This window comes from Cyrtonyx montezumae, unplaced genomic scaffold, assembly GCF_038088225.1.
Source record: "Cyrtonyx montezumae isolate F1298 unplaced genomic scaffold, pur_monq_1.0 scaffold_8, whole genome shotgun sequence".
Lineage (NCBI taxonomy): Eukaryota > Metazoa > Chordata > Aves > Galliformes > Odontophoridae > Cyrtonyx > Cyrtonyx montezumae.
This window is the reverse complement of record NW_027072089.1, coordinates 10860001-10881727: the sequence shown is the minus strand read 5'-3', so window position 1 is coordinate 10881727 and position 21727 is coordinate 10860001. Positions and strand designations below refer to the sequence as shown.

Below are 21727 nucleotides of genomic sequence, written 5' to 3'. Positions count from 1 at the left end.
AGAGTGAGTTTAGGTTGGACATTAGGAAACACTTCTTCACAGAAAGGGTTGTTAAACACTGAATTAGGCTCCCCAGGGAGGTGTTTGAGTCACCATCTCTGGATGTGTTTAAAAGCCGTTTGGATGTGGTGATCAGAGATATGATTTAGAAGGATTGTTAGAGTGAGGGTAGTATGGTTGGAAAAGACCTTAAAGATCATCAAGTCCAACTGCAGCCCAATCTGAGTGATTCTGTAACATAAAAACACTTAAAGTTTCTGAATTTTAACATTAAGATATATTTGTCTTATCTACGTAAAGTAGTAAATTACAAATATAACAGAAGAACATACAACAAAAACTCCACGGAACAGAAATCAAGCATGTCAAAAATCACGACAGTGCAAACTGAAAGGTGTCGATTTCTTTCTTCATTGCCTAATAAGGAAAAAGAACACAAAATATCAGTAAGCACGCATGAAACCGATGAAGGCTTCCTACTTTTCATGAAACCAATCAAGAATTTGTGAGGACGCCCAAGTGTTAGCTGCAGGGAGCAGTTTCCAAACAGACACAACTACAAGCTGTTATTTCCTGCTGCCTGAGTGGTTACTTGCTAAATTCTCCCTCCTCGTGCCACAGAGCTTCCTCCTGCTCACTTTGGACACCGCTCTCTGAATAGGAGAGAGATTTTTGTTAAAGCCAACTGGGTTCAAAGATCTTGACTCTTAAGACTGAATATCCATCGTATCTAAATTGAGGCAATACTGGGAACGCCTGACTTGAACCGTGGTGCCTCAAGCAGATTTCTGAGGAGTGTGACAACTCCAAAATCCTGTTTTATGGGAAGAGATCAGACAGTTGGACTCAGTGTATAACTGGCACAGGCAGAATTCTCCCTTTCTGTCAAATTACAGGTGCTTAGGCACACCAGTTAAAAATTGAAACTGTTCTCTAGTTTCACTACCCTAGAATCTCTCCCCTTACGTTTCATACTTGACTTGTTCTTAAGGATGGAATGACTACCAAGTATCACCATGTCTGCCTGCCTGCAGGGGGAGAAAGAGGAAGCACAACACTGAGCTTAGAAAAGCACCCTCCTTTCAGAGCCCCCCACCCCTAAGGAGTTCTAAAGAACAGCTACTGACAGATTAAGGTTAAGTGCTGTGTTGGAAAGGGCCGTGTGGACGGACTCATTGTCTTCAAGTTCAGGCTTTTTCCTGCTGAAACCGACGACAATTATGCCAAATCTAACAATGGTTTTGCAATATGGATAAATGCCTTCCAGACTGAAATGAAAAAGTCTTACTTTGGTTGTTGTCTTTGCACAGGCAACAAAGCAGTAAATAGTAATGCTAAAGAAGCATGACATCCAGAATGCACAATACTGCATCACAGTGACAGGCTGCGCTATAAGACGAAACTTACCTTCAATAATTTACTTTTGTTATAATCTTCCCGATGTTGGTAAATACACTGAGAAATTGCAGCAAATAGTTTTTCAAACTGATGTACATCAGCTTCTTTCATTAGCTCAGTGACCGCACACAACAGTTGCTGAGGAAAAAAACACAAGTTCAGAATAGCAAGAGATCCTTGGCTCTTTTGTTTTCAGAAGTTTAGCAGTAACATTAATGAGTAACAGCACTAGCAAGTTGTCAGTGAGCTGTTTTAAGGTAAAAGGGCCTGGTGAATTTTAACAGCAAGGAAGAGAAACCGCCTCCTAAGGTGGAGTTTACCAAAAGTGAAAACAGCAGCCTCCAGAAATCCACAGCACCTGTAGGTGTGGAAGCACATCAATCACAGTCCACTACAGGCGGTGTTATTTCACATTCTATACATCCTTGCCGTTAACCAACTGTTTTAACTGGAGCTGGTTAACAACTGCATCCATTTATAATTGTACACATAGCAAAAATACATCCTACTTCAGAATTTAAAACAAGACATTATACATACTTGGAAGTCACGGCAGTCCACAAGCATTACAGCAACTTCTGTTGGAATGTTGCTCACTTTCTCAACATTCTTCTGCTTAAGATCTGCCTGAGAGTGTCTTGCATGAGTATTGTGAACTACCCAAGGATCTGGAATGACAAATTTCCTGTCAGGTTTTCTATGTATCTGGAATACAGCGCCCGTGTATTCAAATACATTCTCCCTCTACAAATACAGACATAGCACTACTTTAACTTCTTCACTGAGCAACGCTTGGCTTCTATCTTCTTTCCAGCTAAAGTCCTCTGCAAAAATGAGAAACTCAGACCAAAAAGAGCACTAGAGAAGACAGAAGGATAAAAGAAGGAAAAGAAACAGTCACATTGCCATTGCAGTGTTTCACACTACTCCAAAAAAATTCAGGTTAGGAAACATGTTACACTGCAAACAGTGGGACATGGGCCTTCTATTCCACGTGCGACTTGGGATCCACACAGCTTCAAGTGCAGCTTCTTACCTTATGCTGCTCATTATTGGAAGGTTCCTCGTACAGTGAAAGAATGTCAGTGAATGCTCCTTTACAGTTAGGAAACGTAAGAAAGACAAGACACCAGAACAACAGAAGAGCAGCTACAGAAGAACTTGAGCTTGGCTTACATAATTACATAGGCAACATCGCTATGGAAGAAACTGTTGACTCTCGAGAGATGTAACAGAAATAATGGAATGAAACTAAAGGCTAATGCTAATAAATAGTATAATCCTCCTCAGAAGGAATATGGAGCTAAATGCCCTGTTGGACATTACACTCACTGTTTTTGGCCTCTTCAGAGCTTTCTAGCTTTTGGCAAACAGAAAAGTCACTTCCTTGTCTCAGGTCTGAGCGTTCAGGCAGCCTGATACTGTCCTTTTCAGCAGCAGATGTATCTGTATCAAAAAGCTCTCTCTCTCTCTCCTTCTCTGACCCAGCTTTCTTTTCACTGCCATTTTTCTGTCGTTGTAGAAAAAGTGTTTCACTTTTCTCCCGAGTAGAATCCTGCAAGGATTCAAATTCAGGCTGACCAATGTTAGAAATACAGCTTCCTGGGAAATCTCCACTGCTTTTGCTTTGGTCATTTAGGGGAGCTTCATTCTCTTTGTTGAACTGAAAAATCTTTCTCCTCTTCGCTGCAGGGGATGAAGGGCATTTCTTTTTCTTCCATTTTTTTTTTGACCCATCTACAAAGAAACAGTAGAAAAAGGAAATCAAAAGATCTTCTCAGAAGAGAAGAACTACATTCCCCAGAGGACTGTGCGATGCTTTGCATTTTTACGTTTTGCCGCTCAGAGGGAAAGATAAAAACTGTCTGCAGTCACGAGACACTCTTTCCTTTGGGATCGACTCAGCAGTGGGTGCTCACTGCCGTCCACCTTCAGCATTAGCGTAAGGCCTTCGGTTTATCAGACACTCTCTCTTGCTCATTTTATTTTATTTATTAGCTTTAATTCCAATTATATTGTATTATATTGTGTTCTTTTGCTTTCCGATATCTTATTTAGTAAATTAGCTTTCCTCCTCAGATTGTTGCTGCTGTTTTGTTTCTAGGCCCATCTCCCTTTTCCCCTTCCCCTTTCCTGGGGTGTGGGTCCGTGGGTCCTCAGCACCAATCATCATGGAACTGGGCTGAACCTGCCCGTAAACCATTGATATCTTCAAAATGTTACAGGCAGACAATTCTTCCCTTCATTAGGAACTGTTCCTACAAGGCAAGATAAGACATTCACCTTCTCCTTATGACACGAATAACATGAATGAACAGCCACACAGCCTTTAAACCTGCTATCAAGCTGTAGATTTTGAAAGCTGAATACGTATTTCGAAGAGTTTAATTCAAGAGACAATTTTAAGGGAATATTCAAAGGAGAAAAAAATAGCCTGTAAAGACTTCCACCTCATATGCTGATTCTGTTAACCTTGTTACAAACCAGCTTTGTGGTTTTGCCCAGCAGAAAAGCCCACTGTACTTTGTACTTAACACAGCAATGCACAAAGCATAGGAGTGAAGTCAGCAGCAAGATTCCCACTCCTGTGGACCAGGAATCTTTACAACACATCACATGTTTCAACAGAAAGAACTCAAAGTCTCCTTGTGCCCTACTCAAAGGAGCGGGACTTTTAAGAAAGGATGACTGTTCCTTTCCATCCTTATTTTATAGCTCCTCACTTTTTCCCACTTTCACTGGAACTAACAGTAAAAAGGCAGAAAATATTTTAGCATTCTAAAGACAGAAGGGAGGAGAAAATGCTCTTTCCTGTAATTGAAAACTAGTTGAGTGCTCAGAAACCATGATACCAAGAATTAGCAATTTAGGAGCCATTCAGCATCAGCTGAGGCCAGTGTTCTATACTGTAAACCAACTTCACTTGAACTGCATAACCGTTCTGAATTTATCTGGATTTATCTCAATCTTTTAAATAAATTCAAAACCACAAAACTTCTAGCATGCCAACTTTCTCTAATGCCTTGCTCTTTAAGTACGACTTGCCATTGGAGAGGGGTGTACTGGCATCTAGAGGTGCCAGTGTCGTATTTGTTTTGTCACTGCACTTTGCATCTGCTTTTGTATGTCCAGGAGCAGAGTTTTTCTTTGGCGTCATCATGCAGAAAGGTGGAGCATACTTGGAAGAGCTGCAACCTAGCAATAAAGAACAGAAAGTGAAGAAGTTTGTGTTGCATTTTCAGTTACAAATACAGAGACGAGGCTTAAAATTCTTGGTCTCAGAACACTTACCTCTTCTCTCACGAGATTCCTTAATTTCTTCACAAAGTTGATCAAAATCTTCATCTATTTCCCCCTTCACAATAGAATGTGCGGTATCTCTTAGGCAGCAAGCTCTGTGCCTAATGAGACGATCTGAAATGTTACAGGCAGGACTGAGTATTTTCTACCAGACAATGGAACTTTTGATCACAGAGAAAAAAAAATAAAATGTTGCTCTCTGCATTGGCAGTTTCTGAAAGGACATCTCAGGGAATATTTTTAGCGCTAACACCATGACAGTTAATTTTTAAAGCAAAAACACTAATAATTAACATTTACATTCCGCATCCCAGTAAGACTTACAATCCGTCAAGCACTGTTGTCCGTGGATGCTCAAAAGGATCTGATCTGAAGCCTGCCACCCACACACATTACTTATCCTTCTATGCATTTTACAGTTTCTCTAAATCAAGGATCAAAAGCACTAACTCACCTCCAGGGTCTTGGTCTGGGTTGTATTCTAAAGCGTTACTACAGATGAGGTCGATGTCTTTCAGAAAATCCCCTGCAGTTAGGTATTGGTGTGAGTCAATCTTAGATAAAACTGTTGAAAGATCCATTGGCTGTTTAATAACCGTGTCATAGTCGGGTACCTACACAGGAAACGGAAGTGTTCAGATGTTGTACTGGACTCACACATTGTCTACCAAAGGTTATTATTTTTAAAAACAACTTCCTAAAACCCCTGAATACTTGTGACACATTTAGAACTTGCTAGAAGGGGGACTGAAAAAAAAAAAAAGCAGGGAGGTCAGAAGCACGTATGTAGTAGAAAACAGGTGTCACGGTGGATTCATTTCACTTTGCTTCAGAAAAATCACAACAAAGAAATCTAAGGAAGTCACCCAACATTCTCTTTGTTGGCACTGCGAAAAAGGCTGCATGAATTGAACCTTTGAAGTATCGATGCTGGGCATCTACTTCAGAATGAGAACACTGGACCCGGAGGCGCAGATTGCTTTACTCAGACAGTAAGAGGAGCCTAATGGCTAGCTGAGATGAGGACATCCGTATTTGTTTAGATTATTCACACCTCAAGAACCTAATGGGAAAAGCAAAAGACAAGTCAGCAGATACCTAAGGGAACAGGACTTTGCTGTTACACAGCTATACAAAAATTACAGCTGACTTGTAATGATACACCCCTCGTTTAGACTCATTCAGAACATTAAACAAGAAAAGGGGAGCTAAGAAGTGTATGGGAGATAGAAGAAACTGCGTAACTCTGACAGGTGATCTCATACTGAGTATTCCCAGATGAAACAGAGAAGTGTGTCTCAAAATTTATTTTACGACCTGCTGCTTCTGCTCCTGTTCACACAGAAATAATAGGCAGATCACAAAAGAGCCATGTTTGTAATTATAAAGAAAGATGCCTCTATGTTTTTCAGTGCTGCAGCATGCCTTATCAAAAGCCTTTTCAAAAGCAAACTCTGTTGGCCTTTGGGCTGATGTTTTAGAACAGGGCTTTACAGAATATTCAAATAACAGACAGTTGAGAGCCTTAAGGAACTGGCAAAGGGAAAAGCCCTTCCTGCTTCTTGCAAAATCCTAAGAGTACAGTCCTAAAAACAAAGATAAATCTTCCTATATAGAGCTGACAAACACTGAGAAATACATTGAGAAATTATTCATACACACAGATAAAATGACATTACAGATCAGCACCAGTTTACCTCCTGCAGGTCCACAGGCTTTGTAAAGGCCCTGAAACGTCTGTCGATGGCAAGTCTGTGAGTAACATCCCTCAGGAAAATTCGGAGTTCACGCAAGGTATCCTCCTCCTGCTCCTCTAGATGCTTCAATTCTTCCTCTGTCAGAGGTTGAGGCTTGGGTGGTGGTGCTACGGGCAGTGGTTCCAATGTCTGCCCAACTGCAATTCATCAGACAATTTTAGCCAGTGTCAGGTACTCAAATACAAGCAATACTGAAGTACTGAGAGAAAATTACCACCTAAGCAAATACCCAACAGCTTGTAGCTTGCAGTTAGAAAAGTGTGAGATGTAGAATATCCTCACCTGCTTTCTTTCTCAAAGCAGGAGGTTTGATAGCTTGATTCAAAATCAGATCCTCAAAAAATTTTCTTCTTTCATTCTCATCAGGAGACTGGATGTTGAAAACTTCTCCAAAATCACTGTTAAACAATGCTCTTACCTAAAGCACGAGGAGAAAGCCGCATGACATGCTGGTAATATTGTGACATCCACTACATCCCAGATTGCTTACTCTTTGTACTGACTTCAGTTGTCTGCTGTCCTTCAGTTTTAACTAGTATGGTAGTTGGAGAAGGAAGACAGAGGGTTCAGTAGACAAGAGAGTTCTCTAGTCATTTTTTTTCTCTATTTAAGTAAGGTCCCAATTTGCACAGTTCTATGGTACATTTCATTTTTCAACCTCTACTACCAAAACGTAAGGAATAAATCTCAGTATCTATCTTAGAAGGGGTTTATTTTATTTACCAGCATAAAAACTTCTGGGGAATCTCAAGCACATTCAAAGCACTTCATAAAGAACACATCAGGGTAATACCACCTTCCCCTTTGGGCACTGAGACAAACTAATCAGAGTGAAAAAAGCTATTTCCATTCTAAACACGTTAATGCAGAAACTCAGAAGCCTACGAGTTATGTGTCTACTCTTATAGTATGCATTTCAGAAAGCACAGCACTCCAATGCTTCAAGTATTCCTAAAATAACAAAGAACTGAATAAAGAATTAATAGAACCATTGACAGAAATACCTCACATGGGAGATCTGTGTGGCATACATCCGATGTTGCGAGCAGCAAGACTGGAGCAAACGCTGGCATGCCCTCAAGTAGTGATATAAAAATAGCTTTCACTGTAGCTCCAACACTGTCCCACCACAAATGAATAAGTGGGATATAAATTACACTTGGTGCTGTACGCTGAGCTTCTTTAATCAACTAGCAAAACAAAAGCTTGGGTAAGACAACTCATAGGGAACAGGCTGCTCATCAGTAATTCTACATAGGTATCAAACCCACATAGGGACTTTATACTATAGTTCTATGGCCACAGACACAGCCACCACATAGCAAAAAAAGAAATGTTGTGTGACAAAGGAGCAACCAGTCACGAATCATGCCTGTCCATACTTATACTGCTCTCAAATGCTTCTAATAAAGATCAAACCGTTTTAATGTAGTGACTCCAAACAGCGGAACGGATTTGCTGCCTGAAAGAAGCAGCAAAACAGTTCTACATCTGTTTCTTCTAGTAGAAAACCTCACCACTGTACAAATGTAAGCATTCTGGATTTTTAATGCATTTCTTGCACATACTGCAGCAGCACAAGATGTATGATATGCAAACGTGACGAAAACAAACATGAAAACAATCAGCAAAAAACTCAAATGCTTCCTCCAAACGTTGGTTGCCTTAAAAACGTTAAGGGTACAAAAACTGCAATCTGATGCAGAGCCATCTACTGGGAGCACAGAGTCTTAGAAGGTAATGAAAACTACTTTCTCAATACTACTGAGATGAGCATGATTTCTTGCCACAAACCCAGGCTGATAAGCAGCATCTTTTGGACTCAATTGCATCCTCACCATTAAACATGCAATGGAAAATATGGCCACATACAACATCCCTATTGTTCAGGGCTGGATCTACAGGAAAGGTGATTTTTCAGATGTAAACAGAACAAAATCAGATCACTGCCACTAGCAGTGAATTCTGCTTACCCTGCAACTCAACTAACTGTTTACATTTAATGAGTGAATCCCGTGTTAAAGAAAAAAAAAGATACCCGTGCACATGTTTCTTCTGGCGATGATGCACTAATAAATAAAACTGACAAGTCCAGAGTGTGAACAGGAAACATTTCCAGAGCATGTAAAACAGCAGGTGCCAAGTGGGATGCCAGGCCATATCGTGCCTTTGCTACTAAGAGCAGGCGTGGTCTGCACGATGTAGGCTGCCAGAAAGCTGTCCTAGAAAAAGAATCATAGAAAAAATTCAAAATGAAGTGATAAACAGAGGTGCAGATATTCAAAGTATTTTTCTTCTGTATACATTCAGAATATATACGTTTATGATACTCCTAATGTTCCAGCAAGCCAAGTTCAAATCCATACAGGTTTTTTAGCTAAAAGGATAGGTAGCACAGTTCTGTGGTTCTGAGTATTTTGAAGAATGCTATGGAGTAAATCAACATGTTCTCACAGCCTGAGGATCACTTGGCTTAGGCAAAGAAGGCTGAGTTTTTCCATTTCAAATCTGTTCTAGCAATGCACTTCATTAGAAATACAGTACCTTCATGCTTGTCTCTTGCAAATATCTACCACCTCCACTGCTTCGTCATCTGCCACCCTTCACACTCATAACAGCCAAAACTGCTTAAGAAGTAAATGCAACTGGGACAGACATTTACCTAGTCAAATCAAGGATTTTTTCCTGTGGTCTGCAAGGCATTTTATCTCCTACACTCTCCTCAAAGATTGGGAGTGATCCATAGTTGCTGTCAACAATGTCACCTTTTAAGATAGAATTTAAGCCATCTGAAAGACAAAAGAGTCCACAACATGCATAAGGTATGTTTCCCCTTTGTTCATTTTTTTCCCCTTAGCATAAAGATAATTTGGAACAATTTTTGTAGTTCTGTAAAAGCTAAAAAAAAAAATCCAGCAAGGCCATTACTTAATGGAGCAGCTTCCCACAATGGAAGCATAGGGATTAAGGTTGTGGTGGCCACGGGCTCCCATTTTTCTAGGACTACTGAATCATAACAGAGACAAATCTTCTAATGAAGTATCCTTGAAGATCACTTAAGAAGAATATAATGGAAGGAAGGGAACAGAAGGGCAGGGCAGTTGCCAATCCCCTACCCTTTCTGCTTTTATACTACTGGTAGTTTTCCTGCCTCTGTTCTACCAATGCAAATGAAACTACCAGCTCTGCTGGGAGTAATACTAGCAGAATAGCATCCAAAACTCAGCACGTAATTCTTCAGAGATCTCCATTAACCAGGAGTGGGATGAGCTTTACTCTTCAATCCTTACGTCTGTTTCTACAAAGGTTAAACATGTTAGTGACTGTCAGAAAGAGAATGCATAGTCCTCTGCTATCTACTGAGTCCTTCAGCACTTCCATCTCACATCCCACTTCAGAATCCAGAATAAATGTTATCCATTATATTCCAGTTATTCCTATAATACAAGAGTGCACATGCAAATAAGATTCTATCATCATCACGTCTGAAGTGTTTGTGTGCACTGACTGCACAAATCAGAAGCTTTTGCTTTGGCAGAATCTTAAAGAAGTGGATGCTCTCATTATACCTTGCTGCTGGTCCTTTTTCAGCGCAAGCTCTGCATGAGGAAAAACCTTCTGCAGAGCTTCTAGAATGCTCAACAGTGTTTTTCCTAGCAGTGGCTTCATAACAGGTGTCAGTGCTCGAGCCGGGGTTGGTACAGCTCTGTGCAATGCTGGAACAATCTTCTGCATAGCCATCACAAAATCTTTGGCTTGAATTTTAATAGAATTGACATCCAGTTCCAATTTCTCACTGCTCAAGTAGATCTGAGGATACTGTCGGCGGAGGGCACACAGAGCAGTCTCAGCACACAAAGATTTTATATCAGCGCCGCAGTACCCTAAATAAACAAAGAATTAAATGTTACATCAGTCTCGGGCAAAACATAAGTCACAGTCCAGGTTTCCAAGCTGCAACACTTAAAGAATTTGCAATCCCAAAAGCAAGTAAGTTAACAGAGAAGTTAAGGTGTTACTGCACAGTAGAGAAGGTTTGCACTGTGGCTCACTGCCTGGTATCCAGGGCATATGAAGCACCTTCCTTATCACAACTTTGTTCTGGAGGAAGGTGCCTCACATCCATTCCATGTTCTGAGACAACAATGACAACAACAGCAAAAAGGATGTAGATGAAAGCAGCTAATCCTGACTGCTGCCAAGGTTTGCCAGCTGCCTAATAGACAGGTTCTGCAGCAAAGCACAACAGCTTAGATACTGCTGGGTACAAGCTAAGATTCCTTAGATCTTAATCCCAATCATAACCCTTTTTGCTTTCAGTCTTACCAACACACTCCTCAGCGAGCTCATCTATAAACGTGTCCAGCAGCTTAGGAGTCCAGTCACGGGTCTGAATCTTGAGAATCTCTTTTCTGGCCTGGAAACAAAAAAGCTGCATTTTACTTTGTCCTGTGTTTTTCCTGAAAACAGCTACAACAAAACAAACACTCCCTCAAAAACCTTCTTAACACTGCAAATGGTTTGCTTCTCTGCTAAACATTTGGTGTGGTTGACGTGATAGAGGGAAGGGATGCCAGCCAGGGGGAGCTGGACAGGCTTGAATGGTGGGCTTGTGTCAACCTCATCAAGTTCAACAAGGCCAAGTGCAAGGTCCTGCACCTGAGTTGGGGCAATACCAAGCACAAATACAGACTGGGTGGAGAATGGCTTGAGAGCAGCTCTGAGAAGAAGGATCTGGGGACGTTCATTGATGAAAGACTCAATATGAACCAGTAATGTGTGCTTGCAACCCAGGAGGCCAACCATATCCTGGGCTGCATCAAGAGAAGTGCGACCAGCAGGGAGAAGAAGGTGATTCTGCCTCTCTACTCTGCTCTCTTGAGACCCCACCTGGAGAACTGTGTCCAGTTCTAGTGCTCCCAGCACAAGAAGGACATGGAGCTGTTGGTCAAGGTCCAGAGGAGGGCCATGAAGATGATGATCAGAGGGCTGAAGCACCTCTCATTCAAGTACAGGATGAGAAAGCTGGGGTTCTTCAGCCTGGAGAAGAAAAGGCTCCGGGGAGACCTTACAGTGGCCTTCCAGTACCTGAAAGGGGCCTACAGGAAAGCTAGGCAGGGACTTTTTGTAAGGGCACATAGTAACAGGACAAGGGGAAATGGCTTTAAACTGAAAGAGGGCAGATTTAGACTAGATATCAGGAAGAACTTCTTTATGGTGAGGGTGTTGAGACACTGGAACAGACTGCCCAGCAAAGTTGTGGATGCCCTCTCTCTGGAGGTATTCCATGCCAGGCTGGATGTGGTTTTGAGCAACTTGGTCTAGAAGGAGGTATCCCTGCATATAGCAATGGGATTGGAACTAGATGATCTTAATGGTATCCCTTCCAACCCAAAGCACCCAAAGCATGATTTTATACTTCATCAAATACATACTGTGCATTTTCAAGCAGGAGATGTACTAATTCTAAATTTGTTTCATTTACCTTTTTCTGAGAACCTGCTATTAAATAAAGGGCTACTCTACATTCCATAAAAAAGTAAGCTTTCAAAATGTGTGACCTAATGATCTTCAGCAAAAAAAAAAAAACAACAAGTAGAAATTATCGTGAAAAGCATTTTTTTTCTCCTAGTAAATTTAATGGTAACAGTCCCATTAGTTCACTGAACTTGCTTTTCTGTGAGCTCGTTCAAGGAAAGTAGTTTTAGCACTACTCTTCAAGCTGCTACCATTTCTATAAAGAAAAGAATTATGACTCAAATTATGTACCAGTCTCAGACAAACTATATACGTCCTGTTCTTCTTGTCTCATCACAGTGAAACCAAAAATAACATAGAATGAACTACCTGTTGAAATCCTTTCTAACATACATACTCAGTAGCAGACTTGCTCTGCACAGTATGAAACAGTGTCTCCAGATAGCAGTCTTCTGTCCAAGCTGGACAGCTTTTTGCTAATGGACTTTGTCACGTTAGCATGAAGGCTGTATTTACTTTCTGACCTCTTTATTCGGCAGGCCGAAGAAGAACTCCCGGTCGAAGCGTCCAGGTCTCCGTAACGCAGGATCGATGGCATCTATTCGGTTGGTCGCTCCGATTACCACCACCTCCCCTCTGCTGTTTAATCCATCCATGAGAGCCAGAAGCGTTGATACAATAGAACTAATAGGAAAGAATTCTTATTCATTGGCTCGGTACGTTTTGGTACAATTCACATGACTTTCTCCAATGAGGACTCAACAAGGACATTTTCTGGATGAATGCATGTCACAGGTGAGCATTTAAGACAAACAAGAATAGGTAAGGTAACACAGACCTTGTGCTAGTATTGGGCAAGTTGATTGTTTTCAAATACTGTCTCAAATTTAGGAAGCATCGGGTTACAAGTTTTCAGGATAAATTAATGTGTAATATTAAAGCAGTCATCTCCCCCCCCCCACCCTCAGCAGATTTTATGTAGACACAGAAAACATAATACCTATGAACCTGATCCTGTTTACTGGACCGGACAGGAGCAAGGCCATCTATCTCATCAAAGAAAATGATGGAAGGTCTCATATGATATGCCTAGAGTGAAAAACAGTAACACTGTAAAAGTAGAACAGCACTATTTAAAGAGAAAATACTTGAAAAACATTATGGTCACTGAAACTAGATTTTTTACACTGACATCAGGGATCTCTACTCACTGACTTGACAGAGTATCTGACATGAGGAACAGAAAGCATCAGTCCATGTCAACCTACTGGGACCAGGTGACAGGAAACACATCACAGCAGTATCTTTTAAGACTATTTGGCAGCCGTAAAGAAGTCAGAACTTAATCCAATTCCAGGTTGTGGAAGCAAAGCTTCCTTTATGAATTTAAATAACCCCGCTTTCAGGCGGCATCTGTTTCCTCTGATCTAAAGCCATCATCTCCTGCCTCCTGCAGCCTTCTCTGTGGCTGTTCTGGTGGAAGGAACCTCTCTTTGAAAGCTTTTCTCATTTTGATTTCAAACCCCTGATCCAAATTACAGAGGCACTGAAAAAGCAAACACTGACATTTTCATTTCAGTGGGAAAAAAACACAAAAACAAAAAACAACCCTAATAAAGTACCTCCAAAAAGAGTTTCAACTGGGATAGAATATACTGCACATTTCAATCTTACCTGATCGAATAATATGCGCAGTTGCTTCTCTGACTCTCCTGCCCATTTACTCAGGCAGTCTGCACCTTTCCTCATAAAAAAGGCCACCTTCCTGTTTCCTTGGCTGCATTCATTCGCAAGGGCACGTGCAACCAAGGTCTTTCCCGTTCCTGGTGGACCATAGAATAGACATCCTCTGCAATAAGAAAATTCAGATAGGAAAAAGACACCGTGAGGAGACCCTATTACAACTATCACCCCTAGAACAAACAACTCTGCTTATCTAACAAAAGCATTTCATGTATAAGACCACATAAACAGCCAAAGTCAGGGTAAGGTCCTTGCAGGTAGAAGTTTTGTGTTCCTACCAAATTTCCAAGGCAGCAAAATAAATGAATAATGCAGAGACCTCAGGTGTAGAAAACCTCCAGAAGAGATGGTACTGTCCCAAAAGGACATTTCCAAAACTGCTGGCAGATGAACAGGTGATCAGAGCAAACCGGGGTCAAATGAGCAACTAATGCATGCAATGACTGAATAAGATGAACCACCAGTTCATTCTGTAGTAATACACTGCATAGTCTTGCTTTCACAACAGCATGAATTGGATAGCAAGACTCATTAGTAAAGCATTTAATTCTCCCTGAAAAAGGTTTAAGGTACTGGGTTTAGCCTCCCAGACCATCTGTTGCTGGTGGCAAATGAGGAAGTCTAAAGCTGAATAGAAAATTGAAAAAAATAGACCAAAAAAAGAAAAAGGTATTCTGCATTTCAGATTTACACAGCCATCAACTAAAAAAAAGCACTAAATGTGCTGCTGTTTGAAAAAGAATTTCAGTGAATAAAGAACTAAGGCCCTGGAAGATATTCAATTTCATAACTGACAAGTTTACCTATGTAAGAAACTGACAGCTTCATACTTTATCCCAAGCACAACAAATACTGCAACATTCTTGCTGTGAGTTATAAGCACTGCCCATGATAATGGAGGACTTCAGAGAAGGTGAGGAAGAGAACTGGACTTCCAATCAACATCTCACACATGACTTCCACTGGATAATCTCTTCCTCCTTACAAACTAACCATGCTGACTCGCACATAACAAAACAAAAACCACCCCGACCTGACTTCATAATACCAAAACACTTTTGAAGTACATTCTCATTTTCAAACACCAGACAAGAAATCTTCATGCATGACAAGGCACTACTTATGTTAGGAATCTGTATGGACTACAGACTCCATCTATTTTAAATAAATTATTTTTATTACTACTAAAACAACCCCTCGCTGTTGACAAGAAGCAAAGAAAGGTATTGATAACTCAGCTGAATATTCTCCCAAAAACAGCTAACTTGCAACACATGGTTTTAATCAGTTACCTTGGAGGTTGAACTTTGAACCTTTCAAAGACCTCTGGATAAAGCAGTGGAAAAATGACCATTTCCTTTAAAGATGAAATCTGGTCAGAGAGACCGCCCACAGCATCAAATCGCACCTGAGGATCAAATCAACAGCACATACATTGTTAAAGAAGTCTGCGACTTGGACAAAGGCTTCACCAGAAATTATATGTCAGTAGAAAGGAAACATTCCAGGGTATTTCTGAAGTTTCTTGACAGAAATACATGAAATGTAGTTGGAGATGGCCCGTTATCAAAAGCCTCCACAAACACCAGAAACACAATGAATTAAAACTACTTACTGAGCTATCAATTTGCATTGGCTCAACATCAGCAGTGCTCTTCCCAACTTTCATCCCAGCCCTGCGATCTCCCTTCAGGTCATCCCTGTCAAAGTTTATTGGAAGACACCTGAATTCAATTCAGGAGAAAGAAAAAGCTACTTTATCATTTCAGATGCAGCTAGAAGGTCTTTGTTTTTGTGACGGCAAGTGAACGTAGAAGACTTATTAATAAACAAACTTCCTAATGAGTTAATATTCATTGGAAGTCGTATTTGTTAAAATCCATGAGTAAAGACTAGAAAATGGTCACTCCAGACATCCATCAGAGACAGCGTTGTTGTTTCTAAGCAAATCCCAGCATGTATGAATATCCATGCCAGCCAACATGGCACACATCTGCCTATAACTTTAGAACCAATAACTCCCTATGTAGAAACAATGAACAGACCCCCAAATCCACCTCCTCCTACCCAAGTATTTGTTCCCTTTACACACTCACATTACTACAGTGATGATCATAAGGTGACCCTGTAAGTACCAACAAACCGAAAACCCTTTAAAGCTGATACAGCAGCAGGACTGAAAACACTACAGATAAATAAGAACTGTATCAGTACACCAACCTGCTAGGCCTTTGGCTGCAAGAACTTTGAGCACCACTAAAAGTGTATCTCACGTTGTCAGGAGAAGATGGTCTGTGAAAAATCACCCTGCGCTGTTTCGGTCCTGTTGAAAGTAAAGAATTCAGAAAAACGACAGTAAAATATTTGGAAGAGTAAAATAGCAAAAGATTCAGAAAATGTAACGTGTTTCACTCATTTCTAATTCCAGAAGAAATGTCAAGTGTTTTGGTTTTGGTTTTCATCAGTGCACAGTAGAAGTGCAAACACATACCTGCCTTTAAGCAGATCCGAAAACCACTAGAGAAAGCCTGCTTAATTACAGTGAGGGTGGTGAGGCACCGGAGCAGGTTGCCCAGGGATGGGTGGATGCCACATCCCTGGAGGCTTTCAAGGTGAAGCTGGAGCAGGCCCCACACAACCTGCTCGAGCTGTGCACATCCCTGTTCACTGCAGGGGAGCTGGACTTCATGACCTTTAAAGGTTCCTTCCAACTCTGAGGATTCTATGATTGCTATTATTTCAACGATGCATAGGTCTTTTTGGACTTTTTCTTCTCTTCTTTATTTCCCTAACTTGAAATCAGAAAGTACAGAGCAAGTTTTCCTCTTTCCATCTCAGAAAACTGATGAAAAGTAGAACACATTGATGTAAAACTGGTAATATGAAATCTAAACTGCAAATCAAAAAGCACCAGGAGTAAAAAGTGGAAGTTCTGAAATCATGCTGTAGCAGTTAGCATTACAAATGCAGATAACGCAGCAAATGAAAAAGATCAGCAAGCATGCCTTGACAGAGAAATACAGTGTGCACAGGACACATGCATCTGCCAACACCAGTGGAATTTACTTGCAGAAAGAAGGTACAGTATTAAATGGAACTATGTAGAACTAGATTTACATTAAAAAAAAATCTCACTAATGTGCAAGAAATAGATTCTTAAAGGAAACTGTACATATAACCTACTTTCCAGTGGAGCTTGGTAGGGCACAACAGTTTTCCTCTGTCGGAAGTAGTAACGCTTTTGATTATTTTCACCATCATCTTCCTCCTTGCCATCACTTTCTTCTGATGACCCTATAATACAGGAACATGGTAGTAAATTGTTACATGTTGCTGCAAACGATCTTAAAACTAAAATGCACTATGCAGGTGCCTGCAGTTCTTACTATTACCACCACCTAAGTAACAGAGCACATCTGAAACCCTTAAGACAAATTTATGCAGTGCACATTTCAGAAATTACTAGCCTAAGCAGATAAGCATATGTTATAGACATTGCTCCATCCTCTCGGAAACTGCTGGGAGACTTGTCATCAGCCTCACTATTTAATAACAAAATTCTGTCATCTTGCTTAGCTAAGATGCAGCTCCCATGAAAACAGCTAGCTCAGAAAGTCATTACTTGTCATTTTGAGCAAGTGTTTCACAGAAACAGCTTTAATATGCTGGAGTGGTAAGAATAAGTATAGCAGTCTAGCTCCCAAATTCTAGCTGTGCCCAGGCCCAGGCACCATTCACCTGGAATCCTTCATTTGGGTTTCCCCTGCCACTGGCCATCCTCATACTCCTCTGAGTTTGTGATGGGAAGTGGCAAAGCTTTTCTTGGGCTCTGTCTGCACTCTTTTTCATCTATAAAGTTCCCACAAGGATCATCTAACTTAATTGCCTTCATCAAAGCCAACCTGCTTCTTAAAACCTTCAACTTTTCCCATAATTTCCAAGTTAATGTTGTCTTTGGTGACTTAATCTCATTCACCTTATTTCCCTCTGAGTATCAATAGGACAGCTCCTAATTACAGGCCCCAAAAGCAGCTGCCATAGACTACCTGTTAAAAACAAAAATGGATAACACCAAGTTCTGCCCAGCTGATCTTTGCACTTGGGAGGAGCTTCTCACACACATCTGGCAGCCTGCTTTACTTCCTGAAAATCCTTTCTGTGCTGCTCAAAACCATGAAAAGGAGGCTTTTGTCCAGAACATAGTAAAGGTTAAAAACAGAACTAACCTTCAAGCTCCTCTTGATTGTCAGAGTCATCACTTCTTTGAATTTCTTTCTCTCCATGGGAATACACATCAAAAGTTTCCTCATGAAAAGCAACAAGAAAGATCAGTCACAAAAGTGCATAAAATCACAGAACTGTAGGGGTTGGAAGGGACCTCCAGATATTATCAAGTCCACACTCCCTGCCAAAGCAGCTCCCTAGCCTAGGTTGCGCAGGTAGGCGTCCAGGTGGGTCTTGAATGTCTCCAGAGAAGGAGACTCCACCACCTCTCTGTGCAGCCTGTGCCAGTGCTCCATCACTGCACTGTGAAGAAGCTCCCACACACATTTGTGCAGAACTTCCTATGCTTCAGTTTGTGGCCATTTCCCCTCGTCCTGTCGAGGCACACTGCTGAGAAGAGCCCAGCCTTGTCCCTTCACCTTCCTCAGATATTAACAGACATGGATCAGATCCCCTCTGAATCTTCTTTTCTCAAGGCTCAATAGCCCCAGGTCACTCAGCCTTTCCTCAAAAGAAAGGTATTCCATGCCCTTTATTATCTTTGTAGCCCTCAGCTGGACTCTCTCCAGGAGAGAAACCCTGTCTTTTTTGTACTTGGGAGTCAAGAATTGAACACAGTACTCCAGGTGAGGCTTCACCAGGGCAGAGTAGAGAGGAAGGCTCAGCTCCCTCAACCTGCTTGCCACGCTCTTCATAATGCATTCCAGGATACCATAGGCCTTCTCGGGCACCAGGGCACACTGCTGGCTCATGGCCAACCTGTCATCTGTGTTCCTTTCTGCCCAGCTCTCCAGCCTGTCCAGGTCTCACTGAATGGCAGCACAGTCTTCCGGTGTGTCAGCTATTCCTCCCAGCTTTGTATCATCAGCAAACTTGCTGAGGGTGGACTCAATCCCCTCATCAAGGCTATTGATGAAGATGCTGAACAGGACTGGACCTAGCACCAAACCCTGAGGAACACTGCTAAGTGCAGGCCTCCAACTCGACTCTGTGCCACCTATCACAACCCTCTGAGCTCTGCCAGTCAAACAGTTCTCAACCCACCTCACCATCCACTCATCTATTCCACAGCTCCTCAGCTTTGTTATAAGGATGCTGTGTGAGAGCGTCAAACGCCTTGCAATCAAGGCAGAATACATCCACTGCTCTCCTCCCTCCCCCCCCATCCACCCAGCTGGTAATGACAGCATAGAAGGCCACCTAGTTGAGCACCAATATATCTCCCATACACATGCCTGTTTCCTACAGTCATATTATCAGAGCACTACATATACACAAACATAAATTAATGCACAGGAGGAGAGAACAGGATCGTGAATACAGCACTTGCAACTTGTAACATGAATTCCTGCACTAAGTTCCTGCATATTTGCAGAGGTCAAACACTTGCCCAGAAACAACTAATACACAAACTGAGTGTATTAGTTAATCACAATAACTAGTTCATAACTTACCAACATGGCAGAATTGAGAATATTCATTCAGAACCAGCTGACATCAGCAAGTGAGAGACATTGTACCAGCTACTGTGGACAGAACTGACTCTGTCCCAAAGGCAAGTTGCTAGCTGCTTCACCTTGGGAAGGGGTTCTAGAACAGGAGACCTCATACAGTCCCTTCCCACTTCAACCACCATAACTTAAGGAAAAAAAACGAAAACGGAATCCAGATTTAAGCCAAAAAATCCAAAGGCAGACTGTTAAGACATTTAAAATTTGTGCCTATAATTCATAAGGCACAATAGAAGACTAATTTAATAGGGAAAAACTGACAGTATATATGATTACTGCATACAGTTCTAACAGCTTTGAATTTAAAGGGCTTCAAGTTCCTGAAAAGAAATACAGAAAGCCATCTACTGCTTCCTGTTAAATGTGCTCTTGAACAGAATGAGAAAGATTGAGGAAGGAAGGATAAGTGGCCTTACTGTACAAATGAGACTGAAAGCATCGAGTAACCTCTTTGTGTCTCCAGCTCCCAGCCAGAACTTTTAATAAGATTTGGAGGGAAAACTCAAGTCCTGAAACAAGTGTTTGTTTAACTGGGTATTGTTTTGAACGGACTTTTAAATCCATTCCAAAGTAGTAAGCCAGTTCAGAAACTACAGCATAAGGCACATACTTTAGCATCACTGTTATCTCAAGTCTTCTGCAGAAGGTATTTCTTCTGCTCTTAGTTGTTCTGCAGATATATTGAGAGGACAAGTTCTGATAAGAGACCAAAAATGCACTGTACTTTTGACAACGTGTGTTACTCTTGACCAGTGGTATATTCTTCTGAAGAAAATTATTTCAGTCCAATTCTTACTACTCAATAACTTCCCTATGTGAAATATTCAACTTACGCAAAAATGGTAAAATAAATGAGTATTTACTTTAGCATTGTTGAACACCCCAAAGTCTTCCAAGCCCATTATATGACGTCTACGTATCTTCTCCATGTCATCCATTTTTTGCAACACTGCTTCTGCAGTACTAAGACAAAAAGTTGGCACATAAGAGCAAAGGTAGGCAAGTATGCAAAAAAAATTAAAGGGGAATACATCTTCAGTACAGCAGCTTAATATGGCACACACAAATCAGAAGCCAATGACACAAAGCCAAGTTTCTAAGCATTAATTAAAATTGATATATTTCCTTTTTACAGAGATTGAAGAAGCATTTGAGGATGTGCCAACAAGCACTGTTTTCAGATTGCTGAGGGCAATTAAAAAAATCAATAGAAATGAAGGAGGAAAGTAAGAATTCCAAAGATCATAGCAGGACCATTATAAAGAAATGATGATAATTTTTAATAGTGCTCAAGCTGTTCTGCATGGTAGCATTACATCATCTTTACTAAACTGACACGGGCTGTTTACTCTTTCTGTAACTGTAGTCTATGTTCTTTGTTTTTCCATAATTATATGTGCTGGAAAAATAAACCCTGCTGTTGTCACATTTTGCAAATCTTTCAGAAAACTATCAATTTGAGCTTGAGAATGAGAAGAAAGTCACAGCTAGAAATACAGAGTTGCTACAGGATTTCACTTTGGCTGCATCAGACTTTTCTCAGTAACTTCTCCAAGAGTTACGTAAACTTTTGCGAGCGCAGAATTAGAAGTTCAATAGAAAGGAAGACATTTGATACTAAGGAAGCTATTGAAGAGAGCATATGAAATCTAAGGAAAAGCACAATGCAAAGCTATAATTTTGGGTCAGAAGACAACCACACAGAAACCCACGGAGCCCACATACAAAAGATGCTAAGAGCATGAAGATTCTTCACCCAATACCTCTCTCTGCCGTCAAGAGAAAGACAGTGTCCACAGCCTGTATCACGTCAGAGCACAAAGGCTTGCTACTATCATTTAGTAGGTCAGCAAGAAAAAGAACGCTTACTTTGTTATAAGTGCATCAAACAGAACAGACTGATTTGTTGTTGTATAGTGGCTTCGGCGGAGCCTGCAGCTTCGGCGGACCTCCAAATCCCCATTTTCTTCATGGCCTTGTTCTGCAGCTTTTGTATCAGCTCTGGTTTTCAGTGTTCTCATGACTGAAATGCAGTAAATACACACAATATTCGGAGACGGTAAAGATGCAGTTCCCTTTCTTTCACCGTTAGAGCAAACAGAGGAAAAAACTGTTTAAGGAAAAAGTCCTCTTCACAGATTTAGAAGTTTTCGTCATGACTGCAGCACTCTACTGACTGCTTGCTTTGAACATAATCTACTTAAAAGCACGACCCATAAAGAAACTTTAATAGACTGAAACCCTCTGATAGAAAAAGCTACAAATAACTCTCTAAGGTGTTTTACTCCATCCATCTAAAACGGCATCTGACAGCAT

The 21727-nt window shown here is 41.0% G+C and overlaps 1 protein-coding gene across 1 annotated transcript in view; it reads right to left on the bottom strand.

The window, feature by feature from the left end:
- Positions 1-323: 323 nt before the first annotated feature.
- Positions 324-21727, bottom strand: part of ATAD2 (ATPase family AAA domain containing 2) — a 29040-nt gene continuing 7636 nt past the window's right edge. The window contains exons 4-27 of the mRNA XM_065752118.1: positions 21281-21434; positions 20275-20374; positions 17903-17981; positions 16860-16970; positions 15897-15999; positions 15292-15400; positions 14969-15084; positions 13608-13782; positions 12934-13022; positions 12458-12617; positions 10782-10872; positions 10025-10339; positions 9118-9244; positions 8494-8677; positions 7460-7645; positions 6738-6873; positions 6396-6592; positions 5153-5312; positions 4690-4812; positions 4444-4593; positions 2731-3135; positions 1939-2066; positions 1408-1536; positions 324-417 (exon numbers count right to left, since the gene is read on the bottom strand). Coding sequence (XP_065608190.1) covers positions 373-417; positions 1408-1536; positions 1939-2066; positions 2731-3135; positions 4444-4593; positions 4690-4812; positions 5153-5312; positions 6396-6592; positions 6738-6873; positions 7460-7645; positions 8494-8677; positions 9118-9244; positions 10025-10339; positions 10782-10872; positions 12458-12617; positions 12934-13022; positions 13608-13782; positions 14969-15084; positions 15292-15400; positions 15897-15999; positions 16860-16970; positions 17903-17981; positions 20275-20374; positions 21281-21434 — 3572 coding nt within the window. The 3' untranslated portion in view covers positions 324-372. The remainder of the gene's footprint in view (positions 418-1407; positions 1537-1938; positions 2067-2730; positions 3136-4443; positions 4594-4689; positions 4813-5152; positions 5313-6395; positions 6593-6737; positions 6874-7459; positions 7646-8493; positions 8678-9117; positions 9245-10024; positions 10340-10781; positions 10873-12457; positions 12618-12933; positions 13023-13607; positions 13783-14968; positions 15085-15291; positions 15401-15896; positions 16000-16859; positions 16971-17902; positions 17982-20274; positions 20375-21280; positions 21435-21727) is intronic.